Consider the following 16,181-nt stretch of genomic DNA (forward strand, 5'->3'; position numbering starts at 1 on the left):
AGCTGAGCTATTAGGGAAGCGTTAATGGAATGGAAGATTCCATCGGGAATACAAACTGTCGCTTCTCATTTCCCAGCTACTCGACAGAAATTAATCTTTGCTCCTGCTTGTTCACTTTGCACCTTTTCTGCGAGTAGTATCGATTTCAGCCTAAGATTACATTCCACCTGGTTATATATATATACAAGTGAACGTCAGCAGGTTCTTGAACTTGCCTGACGATGTGTTTCCATACCAGGTGGGGACCAGGATCGCCGGTCAGCAGGAGACGTCACACCTCGCTCATCCTCCGCATTGTCAAGACGTCCTCCGTTCCTCGTGACGCTACAGGCATATAGTTTCTTCTCGTTAAAAAATTATTGTACGGTCTCTTTCGTTTCGCCATCAATTTATTACCGTTTGGATCTCGCTTTGGTTCTGCTTCGCGAGACTCGACTAATCGAGAACGCGTTTAAGACAAAGGGCTCGACGATAATCGTGCCACATCGATGCTATCGATCAACATGCGAGCCTTCAAATCGCTGCTGCTCGTCGCCGTGTTATTCTTTAACGGCATCGAGTGCTTGCCAGTCGCGGACGATACATCGATCGCCGAATCGACCACCACCAAACCGGCAGAATTGAGTTCCGAGAACGACCATTACGACCAACGGCAGAACGGAACGGATAATTATCGTATTCACGTGGATGGGGTAGTCCTCGCCTTTGCCCCCGTCGAGGCGCTCCTTTTGGCCGGTGCTAATGGCATTGACAAACCTAGCTTAATACCGATCCCTGAACCGTCGAAGCCGACCCCGGATAAACCGCCAGCGGAGCCTAGACCTTCGCCAGCGTCGAAGCCATCCAACAGGTATTTCTTCATTTACGAGTGGAGGGGTGGTTTGAAGGGCCTATTTCGATTTATTGTAATATCGCACTAAGTAGGCACAGTAGCTCATCATTAACTTTGGGATATATTAAATTGATTAAAGTTAGATTTTAGTAAATTTAAAGTAGTTTTTAGATTTTAGTAATTTAAAGTAGTTTTTAGATTTTAGTAATTTAAAGTAGTTTCTAGATTTTAGTAGATTTAAAGTAGTTTTTAGACTTTAGTAGATTTAAAGTAGTTTTTAGATTTTAGTAGATTTGAAGTAGTTTTTAGATTTTAGTAGATTTAAAGTAGTTTTTAGATTTTAGTAGATTTAAAGTAGCTTTTAGATTTTAGTAGATTTAAAGTAGTTTTTAGATTTTAGTAGATTTGAAGTAGTTTTTAAATTTTAGTAAATTTAAAGTAGTTTTTAGATTTTAGTAGATTTAAAGTAGTTTTTAAACTTTAGTAGATTTAAATTAGTTTTTAGATTCATTTAAAAAATACACAAGTCCAGGCGCACGCCAAGTTTTCTAAGATGGTCACCCACCATCCACCCATCTTAGTACTGCGCCATGCCCAACACAGCTTAACTTCAATGATCTAACGAGAGTTGCTTTTTCTGCGTGGCAAAGACGTTGACTTGAAAAGTTTTGGTTGTATTGATACAATAGTGTTGTTGTCCATCCTTGCAAACCTAATGCAAATGTACATTTTTTTTAGGTCTGGCATAAATTTGGCGAATTTACTGGTTCCGTTTTTGCGTCGTCTACGTCAAGAGTGAAGAATTGCAGCGTTCAAAGGCACCAGAGGGAATATAACATTTTTATCAATCCATTGTTGCTTCAGCCATCGAGTAGCGCCCTCATTCCTATCACCATCGTCATTCTTCGCATTGTATTACATTCTTCATCGCAAATGTGGTAGTTAATTTAAGATAGTGGCTATGCGTAATGTTGCTTGCAATTAAGTAGGTGAATCTGAGAATAGTTAGATGGAAAATCGAAGAAATAAAGTATACCTTACAGAATAAAAATGTTCCACTAGAATTTACATCGCAAAAGCTAGCGAACGGTATAAGGTTTACGTGCATAGAATTTCCTCTTCTTTTTAGTGCGTACATAATACGATGCGTTATCTACATACCTAGAAATGTAACTTGTATGCAAGTCTCTCGCGCACACACACTTCACGTTTCAGACACACAATGTACAATGTGTTCTTATCGAAACGAAATTTATTTGATTAAAAATTAAAATACATCATTCACGATTTCTTTTTGGTATATCATCACAATACTTTGTATAAAAAATGCTTAGGACTATGATCTTCAGAATATACATCGTCTGGGTGGAATCGTTTATTTCGTTAAAAAAGAGAGGGAGAAAAGAAAGATCACTTTCACACGAACTTTACAAATACAGCTGACATATTATTATATAGCAAGTGGCTTGTACTTCGACAAACAGAAGGAAAAAGAAACTTCTTCAAAAAGACTGTCGTTAGAACGTATTAGAATAGGAAAGTAAGTCCTCGCAATGCTCGCTTTATATACACATCGTCTGAAGCTTACAACGACGGACCAATGGCGAATCATGGAAGCGTGTACAAGAATATGCTTTGTCAAATATATCTCGCCATTTAAAATAGAAAAGCAGCTCTGTGTAGTTTGTTCTCCTTTCTCTTTACACGCTCGCGGGAATAATAATTTCAGCGATAAGTCAATTTTTCCGTCGGAAACCTTGTCAACCGAATATGATGCCTGGATATATCGCGTTAAAACGGTAAAAGGATACTTAAATTATCGGCGAACTACGGATCCACCAAAGATCCCTATTCGCCGATATGTAATATACCGTATCGAACTAATGTACCCTGTTATCTCGCATTAGAGAATATTACGCGCGCTTGTTTTTTTCTCTCGATATTTCCAATCAGAAGGTGAACCTGAACGAATCGTTATAAGGTACAATAAAGGTACACCGAAACCTGTCCCCGCTTCCCTAGTACACAGCAATTAAAACGCTCTCGACAACTGTCCCTTATTAAAGCACAGGATGAAATGCATTCGGTGGGCACGAGAAATACATTAGTCAGTTAAGCATTCGTCTACGTTTTTAAGCAATTAACCAGAATTAACTCTAACGCGGGATGACTAACCCTCGATTTAACGATGCAAAGTATGATTTAAATTACGATCGACCGAACGATAGCCTGACGTTACATGTCAGATCACGATGATTTATAGACTACTATTCAGTTTGAAAATTATATAAGGGGAAGGGCGGGAGTGGATTCGCTGTTATGTATATACACGATACACGACGTCTCAACGATAAAATACTAAAGCGATTCGCACGAATATACCTTTCGATACGAAGGAACGAAGAAAGCTGTACATGACTTCGACCACCCACGCAAGAATGCCTACAGCTCGCGGGCTACGGCGCCGCTTAATCGCCATTGGCATCCTCCGTCTATAACTCTTTCTATTAAAAAGAATTCGTTAGGATCGCCAGGCGTCGACGAACTATCGTGCAAACGATAGAGGGATCAGTAGACATTTATACATCGTCGGGGAACAAGGGGTCGGGGATGAAATGATAAGGAAACGCGTTTAGGAAGGAAGTTGAGCCGCTGCGTTCGCGTTGAGATCTTCGCAGTGCGTAGCTTCTCCAGGACAGCTGTTATTAGCAACAGCGGGCTCGTCAAATTTTAATTCCTCCTTACCCGCCTATAGAGGAATTATTCCATTTGACATGTTTCTTCGAAAAGTCAGTGGCTGGTTAAAACAAATACTTGAAACGGCACCAGAAGCATTCTTATAGATACGTGTCGGTAACATCACCGGCCATTACCTCTTTGATCAGCAGGCGACAATTCTCCATGACGCTACGCCTTCTGTCGGACGTGTTGCTCAAGATCTCGTCTGACTGATGAAGATTGTCCAATATCTTGCGCAGCTTCTCTAACTCCGTAGCGCTCACCTCCAACTTCGTCTCTAGTTCAGACCTGCAAATTGCGAACGGTCTCGAATAGTACTTTGCACGCTGAATGAAATGCTAGCCGGGAGTGAAATGCTAGCTTACTTCTCTTCTTTCAAATCTTGTATACACGTGTCGTTGTCCAGCTGTATTATCCGTAGCACTTTCAGCAACTTGGTAACGAGATTATCCACGTCGATTACTTGATCAACAAGCCCAACAGCGGGACAGTAATCCGAAGCCAGCGGACCATCGTTGGTACCAGTGTCGGATTCGCTGATAGAGTCGCAGTCGTCGTCCTCTTCGTTCTCCACCTGTCACAGATCATAATACACACTCTAGCCGCGATAATCGTCATCTTACAATCACGGTGTTTCGAGTTTCAAGTACTCTCGTATACCTTGCGGCGATGCAGAATCGCTTGCGTCAGATTCGTGAGGCTGGAGCATTCGTCGTTGATACGGGTCTTTTTCAGATTACTCTCGTCCACGGTCTCGGGGAAGCTTAAAGCTCTGCGTAGCGAGTCGCTGCTGGAAACCATGTTGTGCGAGTACGTGTCAGGCAGAGGGACATCCTCCAGCACGCTCTCCATCATCAAGCACGGCTCCGTCTCGAAATCGAGCAAGTCAGACGACGATTCCATACTCAGTTCTACAGTTACATGAAAGGGGGACGACGATTTCTGTTAGACAATATCCTCAAAGTGATTTTTGTTTAAAGACTATAATACCAGTTTCTTGACTTTCAGTGCACCTTTATACATCTGTTTGGCCGACTCTAAGCCGGACTTTTTATCCGTATTCTTCGGTGCAAAAGGATGCGTCGCCGCGTTCTTAATCGCTCCAATCACCGCGGAAACGAAGGAACCGCTCTTTGGACTAGGAGTACACTCTTTCAGGCTATGTTTGGAGCTAACAGGACTGGATTCTATGCTGCTGTTGCTTCTACTGTACGCCTCATTGTGATATATCACGTCCTACGAAGAAGAACGGTGTCAGTGATCGATCAATGGCGGCAAATGGACGTAGTGAGAGGAAATAGCGATGCAGTACCTCGAGATCTTTGACTGAGATATTGTAGGAAGTTATCAATTGGTCTACCAGTCCTTCTAGCCTAGTTCCGAGGCCGGAAAGCGCAACCGCGGCGCCAGAAACAGCGGCGCCCTGCGTGAGCAGCAGTTCCCTGCTTCGCCGTTCGACTGCATTCAGTTTCATGTTCATGGACAGATTTTCTTGCCTGTGGACGAACGCAGCGATGTTTAGAATAGCAATGGGAATTATTATTATTATTATTATTATTATTAAACGTCCTTCTTAATTCCGTAAAAGGTGAAGCGCAGCCAGTATGCTGTTACTATACCTGAACATAGAATTCATTTTGAGCGCGCACGTACCTTCGTTGCTCGCTAATTCGAACTAAATGCTTGCACTCCTCGGTCTGCCTTTCCAGTTCTAGTTCACGCTTCACCAGCAGCTCCTCCTTCTTCGAAAGCTGAGGATCAAACGGAACAACTGATTGCATTAAATATCTCAAACACTTCCGAGTATCTGCTAGCAAGAAGGTATATACTACCTCTGTCTCTGCCTCTTTTAGCGAATCCGCCAGGGTAGCCTTCTCCTCTTGAAGGAAGTCTTGCATCTCGGCCGACTCTGCCTCCAGTTCCTGTTGCTGCTGCAACAACGCTTTCTGGGCAGCCAAACTCTTCTCCAAATCCTTTGCAACCAGATAATCCACCAATCAACACTCCTCCGACTACTATCAGCGATAACAATCTTCATAAATCTATCTTACCCTACTCAGCATCCGGCACAAAGATTGTAAATCGGCTATTTCTAGCTGCTGATTAGCCACCACCTGCCCAGAGGATTGCAAGTGACACTCGAGCTCCAGGAAACTGTCGCTCCCTTCTAAAAATCAATCCGACATCAATTTCATTCTGCAAGGAGCACCGAACAGTAAATACAATCAACAATCACCTGCGTGCTCCGATTGCGGGGTCCCCAGCATCGCCAGGACTCTCTGCGCGTTTCTATCGAGCTCCTGTCGCGCGAAAGCATGGTCAGACTGCTCCTCTTCAAGAAGTCGCTTAACCTCGGCGATCTCCGTCTTGAGCTTCTCGTTCTCCTCCCTCTGGCTCGTCGTTTCCTCGTTCAGCCGCTTCAAGTCGCTCTGCATCGCCTGCATGTCCTCCCACGTGCCCTCGGTTTGGCAGCCTTCGTGCAATCTCTCCACCACTTCCGGCCCCGCGACAGCGCTAGGAACCCCGGACAATGCGTTCTCTATATCCTGACCGGTCAGACCAGTTTGCACGCTGGTCTCGTGGTAGATGCGTGTCTTCTCCACGATCTTGTGCCTAGGATATGGCGGCAGGCTCTTGTGGACTAAGGACTCTTTGGTTACGCTCTTCTTCTCGGCCTGCCTGCTCAGGCTGGCGTCTCTGCTGCCGGACCTGCTCCTGGTCACCTTGTCCGTCTTCTCGTTGGCCTTGGGGATGCTGATCTTGTTCCTGTTCCTCCTGGGCAGCGTGGCGTACGTGTCCAGAGCCTTGTTGTCCGCGCTCATGGTCATCTTGTCGGGCCTGGCGATCCTGCCGACCTCCGTGCGGCCGGTGTAAGGCACCCTAGGGGTGGACAGAGGTTTCCTGACTTCCTCGGACGGCGTCGAGCTCGGCGTACGCGCGCCACGCGTGCTGGACCCTCCTCTGGACCTGCAGCTGCCGCCAGGGCCGCGTCCACGTTGCGCAAGGTCCTTATTAATCTCCGTGGTCAGCGCTGATGGCAGTGAATCGGGGATGGGCCTCGTTCTTGTCCGCGGGGTCATCGTGGCCGCTCCAGAGCGCAGTGTCGACGACATCCGACTGCTCCCAGACGCACCCTCGGCGTTGTTCTCTCTAACAGCTGACTTCTCCCTAGATCTAGCCCTGTCCCTCGACACTGGCTGCGTCTTACTCAGTATACTCCTCGGTGCGGCGATACGGGGCTTGGTGCGAGGTGTGGCGGTCGCGTAGCCGGTGTTCAAGGGCGCCGGCTTCGCACGGGTGGTCTTCTGGGCCTCTGCGGCCGTCGTCTTCTTCTTGCTTACGTTGGAGGCAGCCACGGTCCTCTTAACGTTGCTCCTATTGGCACGGGCGGACACGCTTCCAGCGATGGAGGAGCTCTCGCTGCCACCCTCGCTGGTTCCCTCACCGGTGGTCAGTCTCACGTCGTCTGGCAGCGTGGCGCATGGGTCCTCGTAGACGGAGCAACAGCTCACTAAGCTCGAGTCGCAGGAGGCTTCGTCCAGGCCGCCGCAGCTGCTCGCGTAGTCTAGGCTGTTGCGACTCCGCACCTGAAAGCAGTATCACGTTACATTCTTTCCTAGAAATCGATAGACAGTCGATCTTATATAGAAAGCTTGAGAAAGGGGTTGAAGAAGATTCAGAAGGTCACTGGCATCTCGGAACCAAGGATCCTGTACTTTCCATAATTTTCCCACGAAAGTGCAACACGACCACCTTTCGGACCTCCCATAAATATAAGAATCAAACGGTGCAGCGACCTATCGATTCTTACCCTCGGAACCTCTGTGGCGCAGCCCTCCACGCCGCTGTCGCTGCCGTCCTTGCTGTCCTTTCCTTCGCCCCCATAATCCTTCCTGTCCCCGTTCAGAGGCTGGTCGGCTTTGCGCGACTCAGACTCCGTCACGTGGATGACGGTAATGTTGCAGTCGCTGTTCATCGTCCCGTCTGGGTCCTCCTCGCTCAGCAGCTTGCTGGTGTCGCCCACGGGCGACGCCAGATCCTCCGGGACCCCTGAATCCTGCCTGGCCACATTCTGCACCGGCGACACTTTCAGGCTATTGTCCTCGAGAGGCGTCGTCTCCATCTCGAGGCTGGCTCGCTCGTTGCTCGGGGACACGCTCATTTCGCGCCTGACATTCTGAGGACAGAAAATAGATATGCGTTACTTTACCTCCGCTGCTCTCTTTCCGGGGACCCATTATCGCCGAACTTGGGGATGGATGGACGCCTCCAGTGGATAAGGGAGAGATAGGAAATGGCTTCTTAATAACTGTGATCTCTATTACACTGCTTCTGTAATTGTGCGCTCTAGTTTCTGGACTCTGATAGCTCCTAACTCTTAAGTTTCTGGTTTCTGCTGTCTACTCTGTGAACAGTTTCTTGACTCTGATAGCTCCCAACTCTTAATTCTCAATTTCTGCTGTCTACTCTCTGAATAGTTTCTTGACTCTGATAGCTCCTATTCCTAATTTTTAAGCTTCTGCTTGTCTACTCTCTGAATAGTTTCTTGACTCTGATAGCTCCCAACTCTTAATTCTCAAATTTCTGCTGTCTACTCTCTGAATAGTTTCTTGACTCTGATTACTCCCAACTCTTAATTCTCAAATTTATGCTGTCTACTCTCTGAATAGTTTCTTGACTCTGATAGCTCCTACTCCTAATTTTTAAGCTTCTGCTGTCTACTCTCTGAATAGTTTCTTGACTCTGATAGCTCCTACTCCTAAGTTTTAAGCTTCTGCTGTCTACTCTCTGAATAGTTTCTTGACTCTGATAGCTCCCAACTCTTAAGTCTCAAATTTCTGCTGTCTACTCTCTGAATAGTTTCTTGACTCTGATAGCTCCCAACTCTTAATTCTCAAATTTCTGCTGTCTACTCTCTAGTTTCTTGACTCTGATAGCTCCCAACCCTTAATTCTCAAATTTCTGCTATCTACTCTCTACCTTCTAGCTCTGTTCTCTGACCGCAGAGTTTCCGTCTTCGAATTTTACCCTTTTCTAACAGTTCCAAGGCCTCCGGGATTCTTAGAGTCACCCACAGGTCCTCGTAGACTCATTGACCTGGTTCATCCACGAAGAAACGTCTCCGGCCGATTCAATTTTCTTTCTCCCACATTTTTCACCAACACGTTACAACTCCACGGGGATACTAAAAAATTCTATTAAACTGCCGGCGACCGATGACACGTTTTCCCCGACGATTGGACAGGATGTGATGCAACAGCTGGATGGCCCTCGCAGAATTCGCTCGATAGAACCGAACCGTGGTCCTCGCGATCAGACACGAATACACGAGCAGGGCAAAGGCACGTGTCCAGCGGACAGACAGAGTCGACGGAGCAATTAAAACCCGGATCTTGACCGTGGCACAGCAATCACAGCCACATTCGATTACCCGGGGATAATATCCGTTCTCCTTTCGACAGGAAAATTAAGCAAACGTGGGGTTCACGATTTTCGGGGCCACCGATCGGGCGAAATGAAAGGTCAATCTGTACACGGGTCGCTAGAGGAAATTCTTGGTAAATGACTTTATTTAATGACGGACCAGAAACGTGCGAGATATACCAAACGGTCTGCAAGAAAGGGGTCTGCAGTTGGGGAAATGAAATTCCAGTGAAATGTTCAATTAATTCACGTGTACGCTCAACCATGAATATATTCCACGCAAAGTATTATCCTGAATAACGATCTACTCTGGGAAATTATATTTTCTGCAAATATTGCGCGAACCAGTTTTTTTTTTTAATGAATAGGTGTATCGACGACCAGCTGACAGTGAGATATGATAATAGAAACGCTCACGAGTGAAGACTGTAACTACTTTATATTCTTGGAAATTCGAAAATTAATTGTGCTCAGGTATCGTTCGCGAGACAATTAACTTTATCGCAGTTTCGAGGCTCGAACGAGTTCACCCGAAACGGAAACGTCACCAGCCAGTGGGCACGTGTCAGGAAGTCACGAAGTTTATCGATGGAATTTGCAAACTGGCCAGCGACTTGCGACGAGTCTCCCGAGGACAACGAGACGTTGACATAAAGAGGGGTTTTAATTAAAAGTTTCGTGCGCACGACTTTCGCCATCGAATCAGCCGATGAGACTTTATGAATGGGAATGAAACTTCCGCGTTCATTTCCACGCGTTCGTGACTCACGTGCGTACGTGTACGTGGCCACGTGGAACGCAGGCTGGAGGAAACTGTACGATTATGCAGCACCGACGTGAAAATTGCCGCCACGTGTTACGGAATTACGCAATCATCGCGGTGATTTATCGTCCAATTAAGTGTCCATTGCGAGCACGAGAATCCGCGGCATCTTTCGCGCTTTTTTCCCTGTGATCACGGAGTGACGTTTGCAACGAAAAAGTGCTTACGCAATACTATTGCATATTGTGGCGAAGGGCAGATTATACCAGAGAAAATTGTACTGTTGGGTGCAAGAACGGGCCCAGGACCCCTTTTTGCATAAAATGCATAATTAGATTCCTCAATCTTTTCTACGTATGCCCTCGAAGTTTCATTGTCGTGTGTTTAAAATTGACAGAGCTTAGTATGACTATTTTTACGGCTACATTTTTTTAATTCGGATTCTATATTTTAATATTAAATAAATAACGAAAGATCGTGTTAAAAAACAACATTTTTATATACTTCTCCGTTTTATGCAACAAGGGCCTGAGGGAGCTACAATTAAAATTAATTTCACTGATTAATTTATTACATAATTCCGATTATAATACTGCAACTACAAAGGAGACAGGGTAAACCAACCAGTGAATGACCGAATTGTTGAATCTATAAGCCTTTGAGATTAACACTTGAATATATTTATGTGTAACAACAAAACAGCTGTTGAAATTGCATTTAAATTTGTTTTCCTTGAAATTTCTATAAAAATAATTACTTATCCCAATCGTAATTTAAAAAGAAAAACATTATAAAATGCAAAGCGTGTAGAAGCCCAGTAAATGCCCGCGTACTTTTAATAAGAATTGTACTCATTAATGTTTGCTTAATACGCGTGACTAAAAATATAGAATATTAAAAGTGCAACTACACTCCATTTATAAACATCTAATAATGTTTAAATTTAAAATTGCCATTTCTTTGCCTAATGGTCATTCACTGGTATGCGGTCAATTATTGGTTGGTTTACCCTATATCAAATTTGTAAATATTATAGACCGCTTTACAGCAACTTCACTATGTATAAAAAATATCTAACTTCGTAACGTTTACAGATACTTTTCTCGAAACTAACTTTTGGCACTAAGGCCCTTCCTGCATCCAACAGTGCAATTACATTTCGTCAGCATTTTTGCAAACCACATCGAAGCAACAGAATAATAGCCTGGCGCGTCCGCTTCCGCCAGTAGTCGTTACAGCTTAATCTGTCCCATGTTTGAACACTCACCCCCTCCCTCCTGTCCCGTGCGACTTGGTCTTCCGCGCTATTACGTATCTTAATTGACGAAGAACACCCGGTGTTCCCCTTTCACGCGCCTCGAATCGCGTACAACGCGTTTCCAGTGCCCTCCTCGGCGTATCGCGCGCTGTCATTGAATAATTACCCCCGCCATGCTGATCGATCACACGCTATCTCGCAAGTGAATTCAGCGTTGATACGTGGCGAGAAAGTGCACGTCAACGCACGACAGTCGCGGATGTACCTCCGACTGTGCAAATATTCGCGAGATACTCTGCTTTTTAATTCCCTGCAAAGTTCTTGGTGCACACCTAATTCGCGATGTCTTTTCGTGTTAGAGTACAGTACCCACATTTACCAATTCCGACTTCCTTTCAGAAATTCCCTTGCACACTTCTCTGAAACATTATTCGTTATTCTGGACTACTTAACTTCATTTTATTCGAAATTTTTATTATAAAGCTTTATTCGAATAATTCGCGACTCTGCTTCTCTACTAAAAAGAACCGACTTCTTGGCGAAGGTCGTACTGTAAATTGAAAGACGCGAGCCTCCGCTTTCCACATCCCAACTACTCGGTTGCCAAAGAAAAGGCGAGCACGAGGAAACTTGTATCCAGAATAAAGTATGCATACCGTCAAGGACCCAGTTCCAGATCAGAACCCAATTCCTGATCAGTTTAGGTAAATAAACCAAATAAAAAGCTTACTATGATACAAATTTATTCTAACAAATTACTAAATAATTATGAAGTGTTTTGAAATTTATACGCAAAATTTGATAGGTCATAGTAAAACCTGTGAAGGTGATCAGAAACTGCTCCCTTTGCATTTTTCACTTTCAAAGTTAAATGATAAAATAATTATTATTATGCGTGCACTGTTTTCAGTACCAAATTAAAGATAAAACATACATTTACAGAAACAACAAAGAGTCTTTTAAATTTGGTTAAGTTTTCCCTTTAGACGTTTAAAAACCCGCGGTAGTTACTCTTAAGTGATGTCCTTGTGGGTCCTTGACGGTAATCTGAAAAATTGAAAGCGGCTGAATAATCGAAGCGGAGATATAGGTACCTCCATTCCTTCCCCCGTTTCCTTCAGCTCCTCGGCGGAGAATAAATTTAGAATATTTTTATCAAATCCGCGGTATCAGAAAAGCGCGACCCACGTAAGGCTCTTTGGCCAGCCGTCAAGTCTCGTTATTACCAGCGGGGTTCCTCGCGGAAAGAAAGAGCGAGAGTCGCGGGGACGATAGCCGCGCGCTGACCGTGATAATCGAGCAGAAGTGACCGAGAACTTGGAGAGCGTACGCGCCGCGCCGCGCCGCTAAGGTCTCGGGAAGTCCCGAAAGCGGCGAGTCGGATTGGCCGGCGACCAGCCCCGTCCCCTTTGCGCGGCCACCAGCACAGCGTTATTACGGCACCGCGACGCTCTCGCCGCCGCTGTGTCGTCCAGGTGCTCGATAAACGAGCAACGCTTCTGACGTTTCTGTCGATCCCCCGACAAACTAGATCCAGCAAACTTGGACGAGGCGAGGGACACTGTACAACGCTCCGCGGGACCTTTTTCCTGGCTATCGACTCCCGGATCGATCGGAGCCTGTCTGACGTCAATTGGTCGCTGAATAGCTGAAGCCTCTCTAAGATACACCACGCGACGCTTCGTGATTGGTAAACGGCGTGAAACGGAAGCCTTCGAGAGAGTCAACGGCACGAGGCTTTGAGGAACCTTTGCTGAGGATCAGATCGAAGATAGGATTCATGGGAGAAGGCATGGGACATTCTGAATAATCTCTATTTGGACGACTGGCTGATAGATTGGTACACCGAGTGCTCCTTGCGACACGCTACGCTCCCAAGCAGGTGAAGCCCACTGGGGATTGCGAAACTAGTTAAATGATTCCTTCAACCGACGGCGCGTGATTCATGGACAATCTGTCAACGAAGAATCGAGGTATCTTCGCATCAAAGTGTACTGTCCACGTGCAGGGGGAGTGGGCAAGCCAGCGACGAAGTAGAGAGATGCGAGTAATTACCGCGCGATTATTAGCAATCACAGCGACCTCCAGCAAGAGCGGGGCGAACAGAAGCAATCTCTGACCTACATAGCTCGCGCGTTTCCCTCACCCGCCGGAGGAAACCCCCGAAGACATAGGCCTCGCAGAAGAGACTGCATATCCGAGCGTCGCCGCTGCGCCAGCAAAATCTTTCTTTACCAAGGACACGCGGCAGAGTTCTGAAGAACTGGAAAGAACAAGCTGGCACACGGGCGAGTTCCAGCAGCGATTAGCCCACCTAGCTAGCCACCGTGACGGGGCGAGGGAACGGCAGGGAATCTCTCATCGACGTCAATCACAGCCATCCAGGCATCGAACAATTAGCTACTTCCAAAGTTCCTAGAACAACGAACCACCTGCGCTGTACAGCCGCTTACGAGACTGGGATAATCGTCGAGGAACATCAGGCTCTGAGCGATCGACACCGTCCGATTGCGTAAGATCCTCTGCGGCTTGGATTTACAAGTAACAGGCCACTGGAGGAGCCATGGGCGTGGATGAGACTAGCGTCAGGAGGATCCTCGGGGATGGCCTCTCCCTGAAGTTGCCTCTGAACGAGCAGCTGCTCGAGGTGAGGGGTGACGGTTGCGACGTGGTGGTGGCGAAGAACTGCGGGAACGTGCGGATCATCGGCGATGGGTGCCGGCTGAGGATCGACCAGAACCTGGGCGACGTGGAGTACACGGGGGACGGCGGCCAGGTGCTTCTGGGCAGGAAATCCTCGAGGAGCAAGGTGAAATACGTCGGCGACGGAGGCAGAGTGTCCTTCGACGGCCACTCGAGGAATGGGAAGGCTGGGAAGCTTGAGCAAGCTTCGAAGAAGATCGGCAAGACGAGCGAAGGTCCTGCGGGAGGCGAGCACCGTTCGTGCGGCGCTGAAGCGGTGGAGACCGCGTCGAGTGACAAAAAGGAGGCGGAATTTGGAACAGGGCAGGAGAAAGCGGCGAGGACGAAGGTCGCCACAGTCGTCACCAGGCTGCACTGTAACGAGGAATTGGTGAGCAGATGGTTCGTAAACCCTGGCTCCGTGGTGAGGTCCTTCAACGGCGCCCCTTTCGTGAAGATCGCGCCCAGGAAAGTCAAGGTTGAAGCGAAGTGAAGAGGGATGGACTGGTGTATGCAGCGTGGTTGTGGTTAAGTCTGACTTAAAGTTCCTGCGCTTGGAGAGCTGGAAATTGTGAGAGGATGGATTTAATGATGTAGAGAGGGCGTCCTTAATTACGCGAGGCTTCTTGGGGCGGCAGGGGGTCGCGAATTTCTTACGTTTTCTTACAAAGGGGGGAGAGGAAGTCAGGTAGCGTCTTACGTAATATTTTTTTTAACCTAATTACTCAATTTGAGGAGCCTAAAAAAAGATGTCTCATCGCACACACGAAACCGAGTTAAATGCATTATATAAATCTTTAAAAGGATTTTATTAACTCGAAAAATGCAATGTAAAAGATATTACGTAAGGAAGGGGGCAGGGAATATAAAATCTTACGAATTCTTATACCGAGGCAGGGAGGGGGTAAGAAATTCCCACAGTTACCCTTGCGTAATTTAAGGACGGGCCCTAGATGGAGATTGTGGAGGAACTTGGTGAACGGAGAGAAGTGGAAGTATTATTATATGAAAGATATCACGGTATTTTCCTAGTGTATTTACTTTTTTTCTAGGCACGCGTACACTTAGAATTTAGCCAATGAATTTTCATGCCGAGTGTTTTATTTATTTTCCTTCGTTTATGACGCATAATGCTGATAGGAAGTGGTGTAATATTTGTAACTAATCACAAAAGGAAACTGACCGCGTGCAAGTATATGTACTTTACTTTGAACATAGGTATGATTATCGTTATCACGCCACTCGTATGATAAGTGCTTGATTAGTTCTTTTAAAGGAAAACTACGAACTCGTGTTAACGCGTCGCCATCGCGTTGGAACCCTTCTGGGTTTTCTCGAGGAAACATTCGCCGAAGCTTCCTGTTCTTACCGTTTCCTCGAGTCACGCGTTATTGTAACTCTTTAAACACTAATGTACAAAGCCGCGAGCGGAGACAGGATTGATCTCAGCTAATGATAGGCGCAGATATAAATAAGGAGATGGAGGAGTGTGTAAAGGGCATTACTGGAATAAAGAATTTACCAAAACTTCCTCTTACCATTTCAAAAAATCACCTCGGTATTTCACGCGCTATTTTCTCAGCATTCCCTGCAGGAACTTCGCTTCTTTCGCACACCACCGAACCCCCAAAACTTGCAAAAGTGCACGGTTGAGACTGAGCACGCTTTTAAAGCTCCGCGTTGATAAGCTACTTGTGTCGCCTTATCGATCGTTTTATCTTATCGTGCAGAGGGGGCGCGAAAAGAATGGCGAATGAAATTCGATCGCGAAAATGAACTTTTGGGGAAGTCCTCCGCTTTTAAGGGGACCTTCCGGTCTAGAGCCCCCCCAAAAATAGGTGTTCTTCAGGAATTAATTAAAGGAAAACTACTATATATAATTTAATGGGACTTTTTGCATTGTATTAGGGATGTCTTAGATTATAGAAATATATTTTTTGTTTTGAAATTAATCATTGCAGACAACACTGGGGAGTCGTTAAAGTCAAGGCGTCAAAAAATTGATCCAAATCGATGGGACCTGTATCTCCAAAAGTTATTATCCGATTCGAATGAAACTTTTTTTACTTTGAAGAATATACTTCTGGCTAGGGGGTATACCAGAAAAAATGAAAAAAAAATGAAAATTTATCATTTTCAAAGCCGTTGAAAGGGTGACAAATATAGGGAAAAAATTATTTCAAATTTCAAGTGTCGTTATTTTCTTAAAAAATGTCATTTTTGTAATTTTTTTCTGGTTTCTCCTTAGCCAGAAGTATATTCCTCAAAATAAAAAAAGTTTCATTCGAATCGGATAATAACTTTTAGAGATACAGGTTCCTCCACCAATTTTGATCAATTTTTTTACGCCTTCACTTTAACGACTCCCCAGTGCCGCCTGTAATAGTTACCTATAAAACAAAAAATATATTTCTATAACTTAAGACATCCTTAATACAATGCAAGAAGTCCCACTAAATTATATATAGTAGTTTTCCTTTAAT

The 16,181-nt window shown here is 45.6% G+C and overlaps 3 protein-coding genes across 7 annotated transcripts in view; 2 read left to right on the plus strand and 1 right to left on the minus strand.

Moving 5' to 3' along the window:
* The first annotated feature begins 446 nt into the window (after positions 1 to 446).
* Positions 447 to 2,114, plus strand: LOC143367869 (uncharacterized). Its single transcript, XM_076810114.1, has 2 exons — positions 447 to 850; positions 1,571 to 2,114. The coding sequence occupies exons 1-2, from the start codon at positions 489 to 491 to the stop codon at positions 1,629 to 1,631; spliced, it is 423 nt and encodes a 140-aa protein (XP_076666229.1). The 5' UTR covers positions 447 to 488; the 3' UTR covers positions 1,632 to 2,114.
* Positions 2,067 to 16,181, minus strand: part of Corn (microtubule-binding protein cornetto) — a 38,756-nt gene continuing 24,641 nt past the window's right edge. The window contains exons 1-12 of one of the 5 annotated variants that reach the window (XM_076810007.1): positions 9,526 to 9,708; positions 7,383 to 7,748; positions 5,808 to 7,158; positions 5,623 to 5,735; positions 5,404 to 5,544; positions 5,225 to 5,322; positions 4,884 to 5,067; positions 4,585 to 4,807; positions 4,232 to 4,482; positions 3,937 to 4,145; positions 3,706 to 3,859; positions 2,067 to 3,581 (exon numbers count right to left, since the gene is read on the minus strand). In XM_076810007.1, coding sequence (XP_076666122.1) covers positions 3,465 to 3,581; positions 3,706 to 3,859; positions 3,937 to 4,145; positions 4,232 to 4,482; positions 4,585 to 4,807; positions 4,884 to 5,067; positions 5,225 to 5,322; positions 5,404 to 5,544; positions 5,623 to 5,735; positions 5,808 to 7,158; positions 7,383 to 7,748; positions 9,526 to 9,693 — 3,375 coding nt within the window. In that variant the 5' untranslated portion in view covers positions 9,694 to 9,708 and the 3' untranslated portion in view covers positions 2,067 to 3,464. Of the gene's footprint in view, positions 3,630 to 3,705; positions 3,860 to 3,936; positions 4,146 to 4,231; positions 4,483 to 4,584; positions 4,808 to 4,880; positions 5,068 to 5,224; positions 5,323 to 5,403; positions 5,545 to 5,622; positions 5,739 to 5,807; positions 7,159 to 7,382; positions 7,749 to 9,525; positions 9,709 to 16,181 lie in introns of those variants that run through there. The other 4 variants (XM_076810005.1, XM_076810008.1, XM_076810006.1 and 1 more) reach the window with 4 other exon arrangements.
* LOC143367866 (uncharacterized) lies at positions 12,243 to 15,228 on the plus strand. The gene has a single exon (XM_076810111.1). It carries the CDS (start codon positions 13,580 to 13,582, stop codon positions 14,189 to 14,191), a length of 612 nt encoding a protein of 203 aa, XP_076666226.1. The 5' UTR covers positions 12,243 to 13,579; the 3' UTR covers positions 14,192 to 15,228.

This window comes from Andrena cerasifolii, chromosome 4 (assembly GCF_050908995.1).
Source record: "Andrena cerasifolii isolate SP2316 chromosome 4, iyAndCera1_principal, whole genome shotgun sequence".
Taxonomy (NCBI): domain Eukaryota; kingdom Metazoa; phylum Arthropoda; class Insecta; order Hymenoptera; family Andrenidae; genus Andrena; species Andrena cerasifolii.